The sequence below is a fragment of the Branchiostoma lanceolatum genome, chromosome 6, assembly GCF_035083965.1.
Source record: "Branchiostoma lanceolatum isolate klBraLanc5 chromosome 6, klBraLanc5.hap2, whole genome shotgun sequence".
Classification (NCBI taxonomy): domain Eukaryota; kingdom Metazoa; phylum Chordata; class Leptocardii; order Amphioxiformes; family Branchiostomatidae; genus Branchiostoma; species Branchiostoma lanceolatum.
Window position 1 is genome coordinate 14,899,620 of NC_089727.1, and position 17,769 is coordinate 14,917,388.

Genomic DNA, 17,769 nt, shown 5'->3' on the forward strand with positions numbered 1-17,769 from the left:
AGTGGTGTTAGATTATAACCTATTATCACTATCAGTTCACACAGAAATGCTTGTGTTATGATAGAATTATTCACTTACATGTATTACTCTTGATTTGTAGCACACATGTTGTAGTACTGTCAACTTACTAAGATCTTCACTTACCAACACGTTTAAACAATAGGGGTGTATGTGACGCATGTTGGTTTACTACTGTGGTATGCGGTGCCAATCACCCGTTTGCGCTACACCCCATGCTATGTACTAAAGGCTCGCTGTGCAGGTCTTCCCCCTAATGCAGCGCTAAGGACCCTACTCACCCAACCCTCTCCCTCCCCCAACCCAGCTGGAAAAGCTTAGGCAGGAGCTTGGACCCAATCACAGGAGGTTGTCTGATGTTCGAGTAATGGTGAGTCCGCAGAAAAACAAGAAGGACAGCAACTTCAATCTGCTCTGCTTGCTCTGGCACAAGGTTGCAGCTCGTGTGATATGGGTGTCTTCATCTTTCTCAGTGCTGAAAATCATCCTGTACTTTGGTCTATCTCCTTTCTCTTGGGGAAAAACATTACAGTGTCGTTTAATGTCCCGTTTCAAGCACAAGCTTTCCAGATCATCATCCTATTATAGATTTTTCAACTGCAACATGTTTGGCTGGAGTAACTTCATTTGAAGTTTGAAAAGTTGATTGCATGTTTTGTTAACAGTGGTATATACATATAAAGTGGTATATACATTTAAACCAGTAGCCCTATGTTTTCCATCAACATGTATTTGGTTCAAGAAAACTTCAAACAAAATCTGTCCGTCAGTCACAATCTTTTGTTTTGTTTTGCAAAATTCAAGTCAGCTTTTTGCTGAGAATACAAAATGTAGATTCTGGAGGAATCATGACAAGGAAGCAAAATAGTATTTGGATTCTGGTTTTCAAGTGAACTGGAAATTTACATCAGAATATGATCAAAATGAATAAAGCCAAATACTAACTTTGAAAGTTCTTGTAGTTTCCCCTCAGTTTCTCTCTTAACCCTTGATTTTTGCCTTGGTGCCACTTGGAGCCACCCCTAACACAAACCTGACTTTGCTAGTACTTTACATACTACTGTACTAAAACATGCAAGCTCTTCCATTCATACTGCACCCTCCCTCCTTTTGTACTAACAACAGTCTCTGCTTTCTCTGATCCAGATTATTGTCTCCTTTGATGAATGAAGCTGAACCAATGTTTGTTAAAGGACAGATTATTGAAGATTGGTAGGGGGTGATATTGATTTATTGCACTGAAAAATTACATTGCCCTGGAAATTGCCTCAGAAAAAATAACCCAGAATACTGTAGATGTAGAAATGTTTGCCATAGGGAGAAAATGGAGTGTTCGCTGTGGTTTTGAAACAACAGTAGCGCTACAGTCACACAATGTAACGGCTTTTAGCAATGGTTTTAAGCTTGCGGTAAAGAGTTCACCGCGAAAACCGCAAACATAAATCCACTGCAAAAATTTCTGCATTTACAGTATTAGGGAAGACCTGCTACTTCTGACCTGTTCAGTGCCAGAAAGAAATTTGTACTTCATGCACCCCAATGCTTCTTTGTCTGTTCTTTAAAATACCTAGCTCAGACTTTCCTTACAATGTTTAACTCTACAGTAGACATGATTGACTAATACCAGTAGGTATGAAGAAATTTCTGTACTAACTTTTTCTTTCCTCCACTTGCAAAGTTTTGACTCTTAGGCTAGAAGAAATGAAACATGCATTTCTTGCCAATATCATATGCATTTCTTGCCAGTACAATTTTCTTTTACAGCTCTGCATTGTATACTTTAGAGGTGGAGGGGAAATGATTTTACAATGTTGACAATAAGATGTTGGATAGCCTATTCTGTAGACTTCAGTACATGTATAAGATGGTAGTGGTAACATAACATCCACATATCCCTATTTTATAGAACATGAATGAGCTGAGGATACCCATTGATCAAGGGATAGCCGGGCATGTAGCAACTACTGGTGAGCTGAAGTACAGTACTGTGTTTGTAGAGTAGAGTAGAGTAGAGTAGAGTAGAGTAGAGTAGAGTAGAGTAGAGTAGAGTAGAGTAGAGTAGAGTAGAGTAGAGTAGAGTTTATTGCTAAGACTGATTAAGTCCATGAGTAGAGTAGAGTAGAGTAGAGTTTATTGTTAAGACTAATAAAGTCCATGTACTGTAAATGCATTTAAGTTCACATGGTTTTAAATTTTGCGGTAGGTAGAAAATTGAGTGTTCACAGTGGTTTTAAGTTTATGTTTGAGGCAATAGTACACAGGTGTAGGAGGGCACCAAAAAAATGCGGTGGTTTTAAGTTCGCGGCGAAAAGCTTACAGCAAAAACTGTGAACATATAAAAACCACTACAAACATTTCTGCATTTACAGTATATCATTTGCACCACAATAGAGATGCTTATTAATAGATTATCTGTATGTCAAAGCTGTTGATAGTTAGTATTGGTAACAGTGTTTGCAAGTTTTATTTCAAACATGAATAGTGATCAACAACAGTCACAAGTTTAAAGCCTTTTTGCAGCTGAATATCTTTAAAAAATCATTCATTAACTCATTTTCCATTAAAAAAATAAACCGACATTGATGAAGAAATAAAGTCTCCCTTTGAAGTTAATTCCTTTGAATTGGTCACAGGAAATAGATAAATACTAATATGATACATACCAAAAGTCGTAACTCAATCCTTAGATAAAGTTCCTATTGTTTTGTTACATTTGTGAACATGAATCATCCAGAAAATTGAAGAATTTTGATTCAATCTATACCACTGGATTACAATATGAAAATATCAGACATTCCATCCGACATCTTTCATGAGTGGTGGAAAATGAATTTTTATTATCGTTTTGTTAATTTTCACATGATTTCTCTTCCGCCAGGGGAGATTCTAAACATCAAAGATGCGTACTCCCACCCGCTGTTCTACAGTGGAGTGGATCACAGCACCGGCTTCAGAACCAGGTAGGACACTCATGGTTGTCACAAGTATGCAAATGACAAAAACAACAAGGTATACATTAGCATGTAGAAGAAATGCCTAGTATATCATGCCTTGGCTTATAGAAGCTTGGCCACCTTCCTATATGTAGTCAGGCCAACAAGATATATGATATTCGTGTATATACATAATTTTGTGATTTTCTGGGTAGATTTTATGGCACAAAACAGTAATGAGAGAAACAAAATGGACTCAATGCAAAGAGATTGCTTAAAGGTTGGAGCAAAGTGTTACTGATACTTCTTGATGTGTCAGCAGCAAATGAGGCACTCAGGGACATTCACATTTGACAGTGTGACTTACAGATGTTCATGTCTTCTTTCCAGGAATATACTCTGCTTCCCCATCAAGAATGAAGGACACGGTAAGGCTGGATCTTTGCTCATATGATATATTCATACGCACAGATTTAGAACTGGTATATCTAGAAATTTGAACTAATTGTTGTTCCGTTCACCATTGTTGAAAGACATTGCATATTACATGTACTGAGTGTTTTCCCGCAAAACCTGGCACTTTGAGCGTCTAGATTGATGAATGTGAAGTTATCTATTCATCAGTTAACAGAGTATCATCCTTGTAGCGTTTAGGCCTTCATGTGCCCATGCAATAGTACCTGTGTCTTTACCATGTTCAAACAAGCCCCCCCCCCCTTGCAAACCCCAGCCCAACCCCCAGTTTCCTCCCAAATTGATACATACATTAATAAGTTATTCCTCTTGTGTTAGGTCTTCTTTATTTCATTTTTCAACCCCCAACCCCATGAAAAAAAGTGTCTGTCAGGCCAACAGTCTGCCTGGAAGTGATTTTTGTTTGCTGAAGTGTGCTCTCCTTTTGTTCATATGGCTTTCACATTGACCATAGACTCTGACGTAATAGGCAGTTTTCTCATGGGGGACAACGAAGGTTAGTATTGATTTCACCCAGTCCTCCTACCATAGGAAGTGGTGCCGTGTAGAGACACTAGCTGATCTTCAACTCCTTCTAGAGTTCCAGTCTTGTTAAAAACTTGAGTGAAGTTTGCCATTTTAGAATGGGTGCTAAAACACTGTCAATTGCTCTAGATTTGTTTGAACCTCAAAAGGACTTTTGAATTGACAGTGGTTAAAAGACTTACTGTGCATCAATTGTCTGCAATCTTATACCTTTCTGGATGTGTCCAAAGATTTTCGTTTTGTTTTATTCTCAACTACATGTGCCCAAACCAGTGTTTGTTGGTCCCCTGTAGCTACAATGTCTCTACACACTCCTGTTAGATAGGCTAGTACTGGTGTTGTTGTTCTGGGGTGTGATATCCAGTTCTCAGTTTCTTGGAAATGACGGAGCTATATAAAAGGAAAGTGTGAGAACTACATAAAATGAATTTTAATTTGATGTCCAACTTATATGATGTTATGCTGTTTCCTTTTCCAGAAATTGTCGGTGTGGCAGAACTATGCAATAAAATTAATGGTATGTTGGTGTTGTTCCTTTCAGTAGACCCTCATATGTTTGTACAACAATTTAGTGTTGTGTATAAGGTGTCATCTGTGCAAATATTCTGTTGACAGTAACATTCCATATCAACAAATTGTGTTGAAAGCATGACAAAATAGACTGTTTTTCCCCAAAAAGGTTGCCTCAGTAGGAGGAAAGTTTGTTAAACTTTGTTCATGCCATATCTTTATTTATACTCAATGACATACTTTATACTCATTTTTATTTATGAAAACTCAGTTCTGACTGCAGGTCGAATGTGGAGAAAGCATAATGTTTTGCACGTGCACTGTTTTAATGTAACATGATAAGTGCAGATTAATGCTTCCTGTTGGTCGTTCCTTGACGGCATTAGCTGGCATCAGCGTGGGAGGCTGAATTCCTAAAGTTGTGGGGTGTAAAATAGAGGTTGGCAGAAAAACCTGTCCAGTCTGAAAAGAGGGTCTGCATGGGTGTGTGTGTGTGTCCTGTCCTGCATACAATAAGAGACACCAATTAGGCTTAACGAATGATTCATCAATAGTGGTCTACTATTCTAATTTCATTATTGATGTTAGCCGGCCTGCTTTTATTCCAACGTTAACTCTTATTTCTACGTAGCGCGCTCTTTGTTATCCTGAATTCATCTTCAAGTATCATTGAGATATACTTTGTAAGGCGTAGTTGAATGCCAGGTTTCCCTATGAAAAGTCGCAGCTGAATGCTAAACCTGCAAAATTTGGCTCTCCAAATGCAGGAAATAGTGTTTAAGAGGGTTAAGATTTTCTGGGAGTGCATGCCTTTGGACTCCCTACATTGGTTGCAGTGAAGGGCCATTTGTGATGCTGCCAATTCTATTGGAATTTGCATCAATTTACCGTCAAGTGTTGTCAAACCTCCTCAATTTACTGTTAAATGTTGCCGAACCTCCTGAATTAAGCGTTAAGCATTGCCAGCAACCCCCATGCAGACTCTCTTTGCAGACTGGGCAAGTTTTTCTGCCTTTCAGACTGGACAGGATTTTCCATCAACCCGCCAGATAGATGCAGCTATTAGTAGTTTTTGACGTATGATATTGTGTAACTGTAGGGCCATGTTTCTCCACGTATGACGAGGAACTCGCACAGGCCTTCTCCATCTACTGTGGGATCAGCCTCGTGCATGTGAGTACCTCCTGCCAGTACAACAGGTTTCAGAGATTGCATGAGTTTGGGTTTGTCAATCATGTCTTTCTCTTGGAATAGCAACATTTGATATATATTTTTCTGTAACTTTGTCAGAATCAGTCATAAATGAATTTGTTATCCCTGGATCTTGATTCATCAAATCTGTACCTGTATATTTTTGGTAGACTCCAGACATATCCTGTTTTTGGAAATGGTTTTGATATGCCGCCTCTCTCACCACAGTCCTTGCTGTACAAGAAAGTTGCAGACGCCCAACATCGCAGCAAGCTGTCGAATGAACTAATGATGTATCATATGAAGGTTTGTAGTACTGTACTACAAGTTCTTGTTTCATGAGAAAATGAGTTACCTTCTTTGTCATGCATGGTTTTTAAACTAGCAGCTTCTCTTGTTATAATATTCATATCACTGTCAATGAATTTGTAGATTTTCAAGTATGTTAGATTCATCACTTCAACTTATGAAATTTTGTTCTGAGTGCTCAGAACAAATTTTCATGTACGATTAAAACTTGGAACACATGGACTTGAAACATACAGGCTACTATAAATTCTTTTATTTTTGCTGTGACTTAATTTTTTGGTAGAAAGAGAAAGTTTTTTTCACCGTGTTTTAAGCGCATGGTTGAAGCAATTCTCACATTTGAAATGCATATTCATGGTGTCGTGAATTTGCCAAGATAAAACCACCCGGACTATTTCCAGATTTACAGTATGCCACTAGAAGAAGTACATTCCACTTTCCTGTTAACATCACAGAACCCACAGATTATAGAAAAAGTGGGACTTTTCATCTTCCACTGCTTCCAAAAAAGAAGTCAAACCCAACCTGTCTAGATATAGCCAACACTAGTATCTGTTTAGTCTTTTGTTACGAATGTCAATCAGCTGTCCAATGTCACTTGTATGTCTCTTATGTTTCTACCATGTACTTGCAATTAACCTTTGGGCATGAACTTGCAAATAAACTTTATCATATTACAAAGTTGATGATTTTCTCAGGTAAACGAGGATGAAACGGCGCGGCTGATAGTCGACAAGATCCCAGAGATCACCAGTATCCATCCAGATGTCTCCATCTTCAGCTTCACTCCCAGAGTCATCTACGATGACCAAACCATTCCGGTATTTATCTATTCACTCACTCATTCTTGTCTTCTTTAGGTAAGGTTGCTCACTAATATAAGTGACTAGTCACTGCTTTCCAGTGAGGCCCAGCAAAACATAGACAAATTGTTATATTAACAAGGGAAATGCTGGCACTCTTTTTTGATCTGCTCATATAAGTAGCCATGGTGCTCAACCCATGAATGTACGATCCTAACAAACGGGATATCATTGTAAAGGTCACTAAATAAACTTTACAGTGATGTTTAATACAATGTATTTGATAAAGTATTCGTAGAGATATGATCGACCGAAATTCGTGCCTAGTTTAATAAACAAGATTTTTGCTGTCCATAGTGCTGAAACAGTAGCTGCTCACTCTACATTTTCTTAATTATTTGATCAAGTTTTTTCTTCCCAGCTTTACGTTGTTGTAATTGAAAAGAAAAGGATAGTCTCATCATCATCATCATTTGGTCATAACGCTCTCAAGGGTGATCATGGCCCTTCTCCATCCCTCCCTATCCTCCATTGCACTAGCCTGAGTGCCAGCCTGCCGACAGCGGAGCTTGGGTAGCGCAGCGGAGCTAGGGTAGCGGACGGAAGCTAAAAAGGCTGGCACTCAGGCTACCATTGCACTGGGCAGGTCTTCCAAAGGTAGTCTGCCTACATGTGCATTTCCATGTTTTGGAGCCCAGAGGATTAACATTACTGATGATCTATGAGAACTTAACTGATCCTTTTGTTTGCTTCCCCAGTGCTGTCTCGCCATGTTTGAGGACATGGGGATGATCAACAGGTGGAGGATCCACAAGGAAACCCTCGTCAAGTAAGCTAATACGGCCGGAACTCTTCAGAACTTAAGTGTTGTATTATGATAGAGGAAATAGCAATATGATAACAAGTTGTATCTTTTTAACATGCTGTTATGTACTGCTGCACTGCAAGAAGAAATGTATGTACATGCATTATTACGTACATACATTTACAACGACCATAACGAGTTAGTGACTTTATCATGTTCAACAGGTTTCCAGCTTAATGGGACTACCTCCCACATTTCAGTAATCCTGAACCCAAATGGCTTGAAATCACCTCTGGTAGGTGAAAATGAAGTGAAAAATACATTTGTATGTAGCAGCCATTGATGACCCCTTGGGGATGTGCCCAATTCTGCAGAATGGAACTGGAGCCAGAATTCTGAAAACTGGAGGCAGAATTCTGGGAACTGCTAATCCCCAGAGGGTTATCAATGGCTGCTACATATTTCTAACTTCATTTTCACCTACCAGATGTGATATCAAGCCATTTGGTTTTAAGATTACTGAAAGTTTGGAGGTAGTCCCAAATTCAGCTGAAATTCCCAAATTAAACTGAAGGCCGTTTGTAGCATCTCATGTACTAGTATTGATTCTGTTTTTTAGTGATGCAGAATTGATAGATGTCACTCAAAGCATATCTCCAAGTAATCTCCAAATCTTATCCAGTTGAAGAGATTGAATTGTCTTTAGATAGTGTTTACTTGAATCAAGTTGAATGTCTAACCTTCAGCAGAGAAGAGAGCATTGGACGGGACATCTCCGAATTAGGACTTATTATCTACATTGTAAGATATCTGCAAAATGTTGGTTACATTGCACCATTTGAAGAAACTCATGGATACACCAGTGCCTTATAGGTATTGCTGTGCTCCACTAGTCTGTAATGTGAACTTTGACTCATGTGTTTGTGTCCTTGTTTGCGTAGGTTTGTCCTGATGGTGAAGAAGGGTTACCGAGACCCCCCCTATCACAACTGGTACCACGCCTTCTCGGTCTCGCACTTCTGCTACCTGCTCTACAAGAACCTACGCATCGACCAGCTCCTGACGTGAGTCTTGCACACCTGGCCAGGTGTTCTGTGTTTACTGTATAAATGCTTCGGTCAGAAAAAGGGGCCCCACCAGGTAGTGTTTTTTTTCACTTTTGGGCGTGACCCCTACGTGGCCCCATGGGACACCCTGTGGCTGCCGGGCTATCTTTGGGCCCAGCCGTGACCTCGAATCATTTCAGCCCAGATTCAAAGTCAATGCAGGAGTCATTAACTAATAGACGCCGTGAGCTAATTGTACAAACACCGCGAGGCAGCTCACCAGGACAAATTTGTGGCTTTGGGGCCTGGCCGGGACTATACCCTTATAGTCACCGGTGCAATTGGGACTGAAGCATAAGCTGTAGACCACCTGGTACAATGCTGGGTGAACCTAAGTTGTGCATGTGATGTTTAGAGGATACTGGACCATCAAATGCCCCCCTCCCTTCTCACTAAAACATCTTGACCCATTCACATGTACATGTATGTTGGCTGTAGCTCCCATTGTAAGGACAAATGTCTGATGTATGTTTCTAACCTATAAATCATTGACAAATGTTCAGTTTTGTTTCCATGTTAAGCTCTTACAGTGGGCTTGCACATACTTGTTCCACCAGTGTTTTCACATGCTACCTTTGCCAGATGGCATTTGATTGTTTGTAATTCTCAAACATTTGTCCAATGGTTTAGATTTAATCAAAATATCATTATTCCTTCCTGAATGTCTTACCTTCATAAAGCTCCTTTTCCCGTTTCTCCCCCAGTGATGTTGAGCTGTTTGCACTGTTTGTGGCATGTCTGTGCCACGACCTGGACCACAGAGGCACCAACAATGCATTCCAAGTTTCCTCAGTAAGTGGAACCTTCCACAAAAATTTCACCCTGTCCATCCAAAAGAATTTGTACCTTCATGTGATGAAAATGTATTTTCATAAGCTTGAAATGACAGATTTAACAATGAAAATCATGGCTGTCAAACAATAAGTGGAATGGATAAAAAAATTCAAAACTGTAGACAGCTTTTGGTGAGTGTATGATCTATGGTGATGTCCTTGATATGACACAGATTGTGTTTTTGTTTCCCAGAAATCAGTCCTGGCAGCTCTGTACAGCTCAGAAGGCTCTGTTCTGGAGGTTTGTACACAATTCAATTGTTCTCATTTTCACACCTTGTTTGTAAATTGATTTTTGACACTGGTTATTCCTTCTTAAACAGAATATACGAAACCAGCTTCAGGGTCATCAAATATATTGATATATGCATAATGAATTCAGATTTCTACTTCACAAACACTTTTAAGAGATATCTATTGTCTGTTATATGTTTATGTGTTTTATTCTTATGGGTCGTTCTACCCGAAGAAAAAGAATCCATTGGATAACAGTAAATATAGTAAATCAGAATCTGGAAATACAATAGAGCCTATATGGTGATGTAAATTATAAACTATATGGACATGGCATTAGCCATGTTACAGCGGCATTATGCTGTGACTGAATTTAATCTTCTTATTGTTCCGCTGTCAGAGACATCACTTTGCCCAAGCCATGTGCATCTTGAACACCGAGGGATGCAACATCTTTGAAAACCTTAATAAAAGGGTAAGACAATTCATGTATGCCCCTGGACTATTATTTCATAACACAACACAGATTTAGGTAACCTAGATGAGGTAGATGAAAATAAAGTGGATGAAAATAAAGGATGACTTCAGAAATGTATTATTAAAAGTAGTACGTCAAACCTGGTTGGGTAACCACCTCCAGTCACAAGCCTGGAACATTAAAGCAGTCCTAAGCAACCACCTGTCATAAGCAACCATTTTTCTTCAGTCCCTTGAATATGGTTGCTGAATCCAGGTCTGACTAATATACATTCTACGTTGTGCTATTACTGAATACTGATAAATGTCTAGTAATAACATCTCTGCAATGTTTCATAGACACTTCCCTGAAATAAAATCTAGCAAGCATCACATTGAAGTTACATGCACTCTACTTTGTTTTGTTTCAGGACTATGGATATTTATTTCCTGAAGTGAAAGCATCACATTGAAGTTACTTGTGCTCTTCCTTGTTTTGTTCCAGGACTATGAACAAGCCCTGGACCTGTTCCAGGAGATCATCCTGGCTACAGACCTGGCACATCACCTGTCTGCTGTCAAGGACCTGGAGACCATGGCAAAAGGTCACAGAGATTCGAACCAGCAACTTAATGACCTGTAGTAACTGTAGTCTGTAGCTGTCCTGACATCAGACTTGGTTATAGCCTCATAACTGTGCATCTTTTTGTTTGGTTCATTCTTCTTCTTTTGTTATCCTCAGTTGAGGTGAAGCATTTTCAAGTAGCTAGTAGTGCAATGCGGCTTTGCTATGGCTCACATTTTCACCAAACACCCCTACTCTTCTCGATAAGTTTGTTGTGTTCTTTAATGAGCTGAGATCAAATTCCATCCCTCCTTTGATATTGAAGTGCTGCAATTTTTAATACTAGCTTCAATCAGGGCTGTCTCCAGGACCCGTCCATCCATCCGTCCCAGGATGGAAGTTTGCTTGCTGGGACAAAAAGAAAATTCACCATTTCCGTCAAAGAAACATGAAGTTGATGAATGAAAATAATGTACAATGTATTTTCCTCAGCTTAAAATGACAGATTTAATAATGAAAATTAACAACATGGGCTTCCAAACAATGATTGGGACGGGAAAAAATTGAAGCCGGAGACAGCACTGGCTTTGATATGTCAAATCTTAACGTATGAAAACCCCTGACAATGCTGACTCATGTTTGTCTACTTTCTGCAGAGGGTTATGACAAATCCAACCCCAGGTGCCACACCCTCCTGACCTGCCTGCTGATGACCTCCTGTGACCTGTCGGACCAGACCAAGGGCTGGGGAACCACCAAAAAAATAGCGGTGAGTTTTCACTCTACCAGGCTCTGAAAAGTTCTTGTAAGAGTGAAAGATGATTTCAATGTCCACATCTAAATACAAAATGTAGTGAAGTTTTGATGCCCTAAAAACAATAGATCTAGACCAGTATCTACAGATCTGTATCTGTATAGCCGGTATAACTGCCCTTCAGCATAACACACTTGCTTCACAGGCACACAGCGTGGCAGCAGCTGGTTTTGTTACACTGAACGACCTGTCACATCTCACCTTGCACATTTTGACTGCAAGCATTGTTTAAAGCTACCTAGTGAGGATACCAGTGATCTGTAGAAGTCTGACCTTGTCTGTTCCTCAAACTTAATTCCAATGCCACTGTGTGTAGAGCTGCTGTGAAAGTTGTTGGAATGCTTGAGAAATGACGTTATTGTTTCTTGTCGATGATTGGCAGGAGCTGATCTACCAGGAGTTCTTCCGTCAGGGTGACCTTGAGAAGTCCATGGGGTACCGCCCTCATGAGATGATGGACAGGGAGAAGGCCTTCATTCCCGACCTGCAGATCAGCTTCCTGGAGAACATTGCCATGCCCCTCTACAGGTCAGTAGGGTGGGGGTTAGTAACGTCGTCTAGATTTGAACTTGGGATTTTTTTGGATTATGTAGCTTAATTGATGTAATGATCTGAAGATGTTTTATAACCTGTAAACTCCCCAACCTCATAGGATCCTGGGAGATCTACTACCAGGGTCAGAGTGCGTATACGAAGCGGTCAAGGCCAACCGCGACACCTGGATGCAAATACGAGAGACCGCCAAACACAAGCCCATCACCCACGGCAACTCCTTTGACTTCTTCAAAATGCTGGACGAGGATGATGACATGAGTCTGGTCAACAATGGGGAGGGGGGCAAGGAGAACCACTGACAGGGCTGTGTTATTCTTGCTTAAGGCCACACCAATTTAATTGGTTGGTTGTCAGAATCGTCCGCTCCTGCTTTCTCCAAATCCAAAAAACACCTCTCATGCAGGAAATTTTTACTCACTACATTACTATGAAGCCTTTTATTCAGTTTTTGTTTGCCAATGTTTTTATCTTCAACATTTCTTTTCTTTTCATGAATGACAGAATCCTTATAGTGCATATAAAAAAACGGTACTTTTAATAATTTTCTACCAACAGGTATGTCTACTGTACAATGGCAGTGGTGGGATGAGTTGGTTGTCTGTCATAAATTGTTAAATCATCTCATTCCTTATTTGTTTTATGTAAGCCCCAGGCTTTTTGCCAAATTTTTATTCTAATTCTTTTCCCTGTCGCTCCATATTTTTTCGAGAACCAACAGATCAAATTGGTGTGGCCTAACGTATACATACATACATATCCTATTACTTTTATACAAGGGGAGAAAGTAAGAGTACTTTTGGTGGGAGCTGAGCTAATGGAGCTTGAACACCAAAAAGTGGTTCCAACAAGGCAAGAGGAAATGATATCGTTTTTATACCAGCTCTGCAAAATGTAAGCGTGTGTGTACAATGTATGTGTAAATAGCCTACGGGAAATATTAAAATCAATGTTTCAGAAATGGTAACCAGATGTAGTTGTACATTATTTCATTAAACAGCGGTGAATGTTGGATTGTAATGTGGTGTCATCTGCTCCTTGTATAAGATTTGCTTTTAGCAGTTAAAGCAGATACTTATGATCAGTGTTGTACAGGCATATGGTATCCATATTTCACAGGTTTTATAGATTTACATTTAGGTTTTAAGAATCATAAGAAAGAACTGTTTTACCTACGCACTACAATGTACATTGTACTACAACGTTTCCTAGAATATTGAACATTTCTCATCCTGTAAAAAGCTTTGTTTTTGGTCCATTTTATTTGTTGTCTTGAACATAGTATATATCTTGAGATTCCAATAAAAATTTCATGTTTGCTCTTATTGACAGAAAACCATAAAGAATCATTAGTCTTTTTTGTACCTGTGAAAAGTTTAACAGTGGGGACGATTATTCTTGAATACAGTACAAAGATTAGTGAGACATTGATTTCCTGGTTGTTGTAATACAATCCTTTATAATGAGTTTTCGGCTGTGACTATGTTATACAGGTCTTTGAAGTAGGGTGGAGGGTGTTTTTGTGATTTGTGTTGTGTTAACTGTGAATTGCTAAACTCTGCATTACTGCGTAAATCTTTTGCTGCTATGTCGTCTTTGTGTGCCCCTATTTCTGATGCGACAGCCTAAGTTCGGCTTAGGAAACGTACTGTAACTCTACTGCAATTTTTCTGCCAATTGCCAATCACTTTGTTGCCATGACTTCACCGTTCTAACACTGCAAAGTTGTTACTAAAACCCAACCAACACAAGATGTGCTAATCTTCAACATGGTACATTGTACCCTGGTTTGAAATAACACCATTTCGGAGCTGAGCAGTTGCCTGTAGCATCCTGGGGGTTTGGTTTGGTTATTAGATGCCCTAAGGTTAAGGTGTTCCAAGCTAACTGTAACACACCATGGGCTATGGCAGTGCACAGATGGCAGCCATCCCTTGCCAAACGTATTACTTAGTCAAGCTTTACATGTAGCTGTGTTAGTTCACATGTTCATAGTACAAATACTTTGTCACTTAACATAAACAAACACGAAAAGTAACCTTGTTATAATAGGAAAATTAAATCATATGCTGTGATGGGTATACAAATGTGATATTTCAGATTCCTAGATAACGTTATATGCTATACGAGGTTTCTTTCAAGAACAGTCTGCGTACAACTGGGACCACAGAATGGAAAAACAAAAGTAACAAGCTAAGATATCAAATATCTAATACACTTGCAATGGCTTTTTGTTTTTATCGGAAATATTATACATGTAACAGAAATGTTAGTGACAGCACCATCTTCAGTCATTGTCGTATCATATGAACATGTATCATAATGCATACCCAGGTTACCCAACTGAGATCATCTTGTATATATGGATTCTGTGCAGACAATAGATCATAAGCCATGTGACATGCAATTAGGTAATAGTTTTACCTGCACTAATATATAGGTGTGTTGGTAAGAATGTAAATGCATTTGAAATTGCTTTGCTTTGCTTTGCTGTAGAATTTACTCTATGTAAAAAGAAATACAGTATATATTATCTTGCCCCTTCTACAGAGGTTTGTTTTTGTAGCCTAAGTTGATTGACACTTGCAAATGCCATATTTGAATACAGAACCCTTGACCATTCCAACCCAGTGTCTCTTACATGTATGAATACAACTCATTCTACCTCCATGGGGAGCATGGTCTCACTGCCTGGTGTCATTTGGTCTTTCTTATGCCTGGCTTAATAGGTACTAATATGTCACTAGGTCTGTGTCACGAGAGGAGAGGGACTTAAAAAATCCCGGACAAAACTACCCCTCTCGATCGAAGCCTCTGCTTGGAGAATACTGTGTCGGTACACCCTGGACAAATAGGTAACCGGGAAACATACATCAGATAGACTATTAATTGGTTGCAAGTTTTGCAACACTGAACCGGTAGGGCGACAGTTTTTGGTTTAGTGAGGTATGTGCCACAAACCAGTTTTTGGCAAATTGAATTATTCTTGTGAGCCATAAAATGGTGATTGAAATATACATAATATAAAATATTCTGTTGTGAAATAGGTGAAAACACTGAAAAGATACTGCATGTTTTAAGGAAGCTTTAGCTTCATTTTCTAGAATTATTCACTTTCTGATTATCTCCATTTTCGGCCAAGTGAACATACTTGGAAATTAGGCTTAGAGTTTACATTAGCACTATAGCTAAGTGATTGCTTTGCATCTATAAATATTGTAGAAGAATGACTACTAGTGTAATTTATTTTCCAGTAGCCAAATAGGTAAATATGATGACATCCATTTTGTATCAGTCTTAGCTACAGGAGAGTTGTGCTGTACCCGGGACCGTGTTCCATCCAGGACGGCTTTTTGTGCTGGAAGCCAGGCGTGGGGAACCGCCGACACGGCCGGGCACAGGCCTCTCCTGGTTTTTAAATCAAACCTGTGTTTTGTGGTAACGTGTTATTGATAGAAACAGTGACTCCTATTGATCACATAGGTGATACTGCGGCTCACATTCTTTGCCACATTTCCACACAATGCGCAGTTTGTTTATCCAACGTGGATCAACTTAGTTGCGGACTGCCATGTTTGTTGACACTCTGTTTTCTTTCGAATATTGCCAATGACGTTTTATAACATTGATAGCAGTAGTCTCATTTGCGGCATCTCGGTGGGTGCAGACATGACCTTTCCGGCAGAAGAACCTGGCCTGTAACATGTTCAAAAATTGCGAATAAGCGCTACCCAAACCATATTTCATTCATGATAGAAATGTGTCACATAGTCTATAAAATAGTATAATGGTGCGTCTTTTCCCCAAATTCTGAGAGAAACTTTTCTAACATTTGAATGATACTGGTCAGCCGATATTTGTTTTTACTAAATACGGAAGATTCTCTCACAAGCTTTTTCTGCTATTAAAAGCAGTTTCGTGTTTACGTTTGGCCACATGTAGCAAGTTGTAACAGTGTAACTTTACATTTATGTTTGAGGAGATGAAATTCAATCTTTTTATTCTAATCATGTCGAATTTGTGGATCTACTTTTCATCTATCAAATGGGACAAAGTCAAAGACACCAATCCAGGGTGGTGCACATAAATTTTACACCTCTTTTTAAGCTTGAAAGAAACTTGCAATTTGGCCAGATAGTTTCATTTATCTTTTTTTCATGACGGTGCACTGACTTCAAGATGGCCTCTAGAGGTCACCACGCTAACATTTTCCTATGTGAATCGGTCTTATGAAGTACGGAAAAATTGTGAATGCAGAGTCTTTACAAACCGGTAGATTTGCAGTCTAACGTTACATGTCTACATATGAGGTACTTAAATATGCATGTCTTTTTATCAATGACGGTTTGGGAAAACCAAGATTTCTGTCTCAGTTCCTTCTAACGTTACGATCAACGTTCCATTCTCGGTACCCCGAACACCGACGATCTAATATGGCAGCCAAAAATTCTTCCGATGTTGATATGAGCGGAATAACTTGATTTAACTGGTAAACACTTAATTTGCTTCATCTTTTTTATTCATTATTGCATATACAATGTATTCAGTGCGTGACATAAGGTCCCTGCCCATGTACACTGCATATTAGACCCGTTTGCGGTGGTTTGTGGTGTTTAGGCATACCGAAAAATACCTTCAGTCTTGACTTGGAAACGATGTCGAGCAAACTAAATCTAGACGTGTACACGGGGATTTTAACGCTGTCTGTGGGTGAATGTCGCACTTGACCTCCACAAATATAGTCACTGTCCTCCTGTGCCAGCTATGCTGCCCCGACGGCTGACTAAGCTATTAGTATGAGAGAGTAGCGCCTCCCTTTTCTGCGGCGTTTCTAGTTGGAGACGCCAGAGGGCAGCTCTGCACACGGAGTCAGTGTCGTTGGTATGACGTTGTGGCTGACAAAGGAGCATCCAGCGGTGGCGGACCCCATTCTTATCTTAAACACAGTAGATAAAGCATATACTTTAATAGGTAAATGTTTTCTTTAATAGCATAAATATGTTGATTGTGCAATGCGTTTAGTACATAACGGTTACACCATTAACGGTTGTAATGATAACATACTTGAAAATCATTTTTGACGACAGTTGGTGTAGTCCCACGTCTAGAATTTAGCTAAGCCTGTTTAAGTTTCAGGGCCATCAACAATCATGTGTAGATGTCTACTATGTCGCAGACAAATATCATAAAACCTTCCTTGAGGTTTACCCTGTACCCTCTCTCCCGCTTTGATTGGCTTGAGTTGTTTGTAATGTATTGCCGGCAAATGCCGGCCCTTTCAAAGCAAAAGTAACGCACACCATCCTGGCTTCTAGCGGGCAGATTGGTCTAAACGCAAGTCAGATCTAGAGCCATTAGTTTCCTGTTTACACAGCAAATACATACACAACGAGAGCTACATATACCTGCTATTTGATGAGTTGACTGACCAACACTTCCCCGTATCACATATGGATTGACCAGGTCTGCCCATACCGACAGACCTATCCCTGCTGCTTAACATAACATCTGTACCGACAGAGCTGTCTCTGGTGCTAAACGTTACACCCATACCGCTAGACCTGTCTCTGGTGCTGTACGTTACATCGGTACCAACAGACCTGTCCTTGGTGCTGAACATTACACCCATACTATCAGACCT

The 17,769-nt window shown here is 39.7% G+C and overlaps 1 protein-coding gene and 1 long non-coding RNA gene across 6 annotated transcripts in view; one reads left to right on the top strand and one right to left on the bottom strand.

The window, feature by feature from the left end:
- LOC136436776 (cGMP-dependent 3',5'-cyclic phosphodiesterase-like) overlaps positions 1 to 14,815 on the top strand; it is an 86,634-nt gene extending 71,819 nt beyond the window's left edge. For 2 of the 5 annotated variants that reach the window (XM_066431041.1, XM_066431045.1), the window contains 18 exons: positions 326 to 388; positions 1,925 to 1,985; positions 2,897 to 2,978; positions 3,342 to 3,379; positions 3,880 to 3,921; positions 4,429 to 4,467; positions 5,560 to 5,633; positions 5,880 to 5,957; positions 6,659 to 6,781; positions 7,522 to 7,592; positions 8,510 to 8,632; positions 9,379 to 9,466; positions 9,701 to 9,748; positions 10,142 to 10,216; positions 10,703 to 10,802; positions 11,419 to 11,531; positions 11,959 to 12,104; positions 12,229 to 14,815. In XM_066431041.1, coding sequence (XP_066287138.1) covers positions 326 to 388; positions 1,925 to 1,985; positions 2,897 to 2,978; positions 3,342 to 3,379; positions 3,880 to 3,921; positions 4,429 to 4,467; positions 5,560 to 5,633; positions 5,880 to 5,957; positions 6,659 to 6,781; positions 7,522 to 7,592; positions 8,510 to 8,632; positions 9,379 to 9,466; positions 9,701 to 9,748; positions 10,142 to 10,216; positions 10,703 to 10,802; positions 11,419 to 11,531; positions 11,959 to 12,104; positions 12,229 to 12,430 — 1,566 coding nt within the window. In that variant the 3' untranslated portion in view covers positions 12,431 to 14,815. The remainder of the gene's footprint in view (positions 1 to 325; positions 389 to 1,924; positions 1,986 to 2,896; positions 2,979 to 3,341; positions 3,380 to 3,879; positions 3,922 to 4,428; positions 4,468 to 5,559; positions 5,634 to 5,879; positions 5,958 to 6,658; positions 6,782 to 7,521; positions 7,593 to 8,509; positions 8,633 to 9,378; positions 9,467 to 9,700; positions 9,749 to 10,141; positions 10,217 to 10,702; positions 10,803 to 11,418; positions 11,532 to 11,958; positions 12,105 to 12,228) is intronic. The other 3 variants (XM_066431042.1, XM_066431043.1, XM_066431044.1) reach the window with 3 other exon arrangements.
- A 902-nt stretch (positions 14,816 to 15,717) lies between these two features.
- Positions 15,718 to 17,060, bottom strand: LOC136436031 (uncharacterized). Its single transcript, XR_010755990.1, has 2 exons — positions 16,762 to 17,060; positions 15,718 to 15,824 (listed from the first exon to the last, which is right to left on the bottom strand). It is a non-coding gene; the product is annotated as an uncharacterized lncRNA (long non-coding RNA).
- Positions 17,061 to 17,769: the final 709 nt, after the last annotated feature.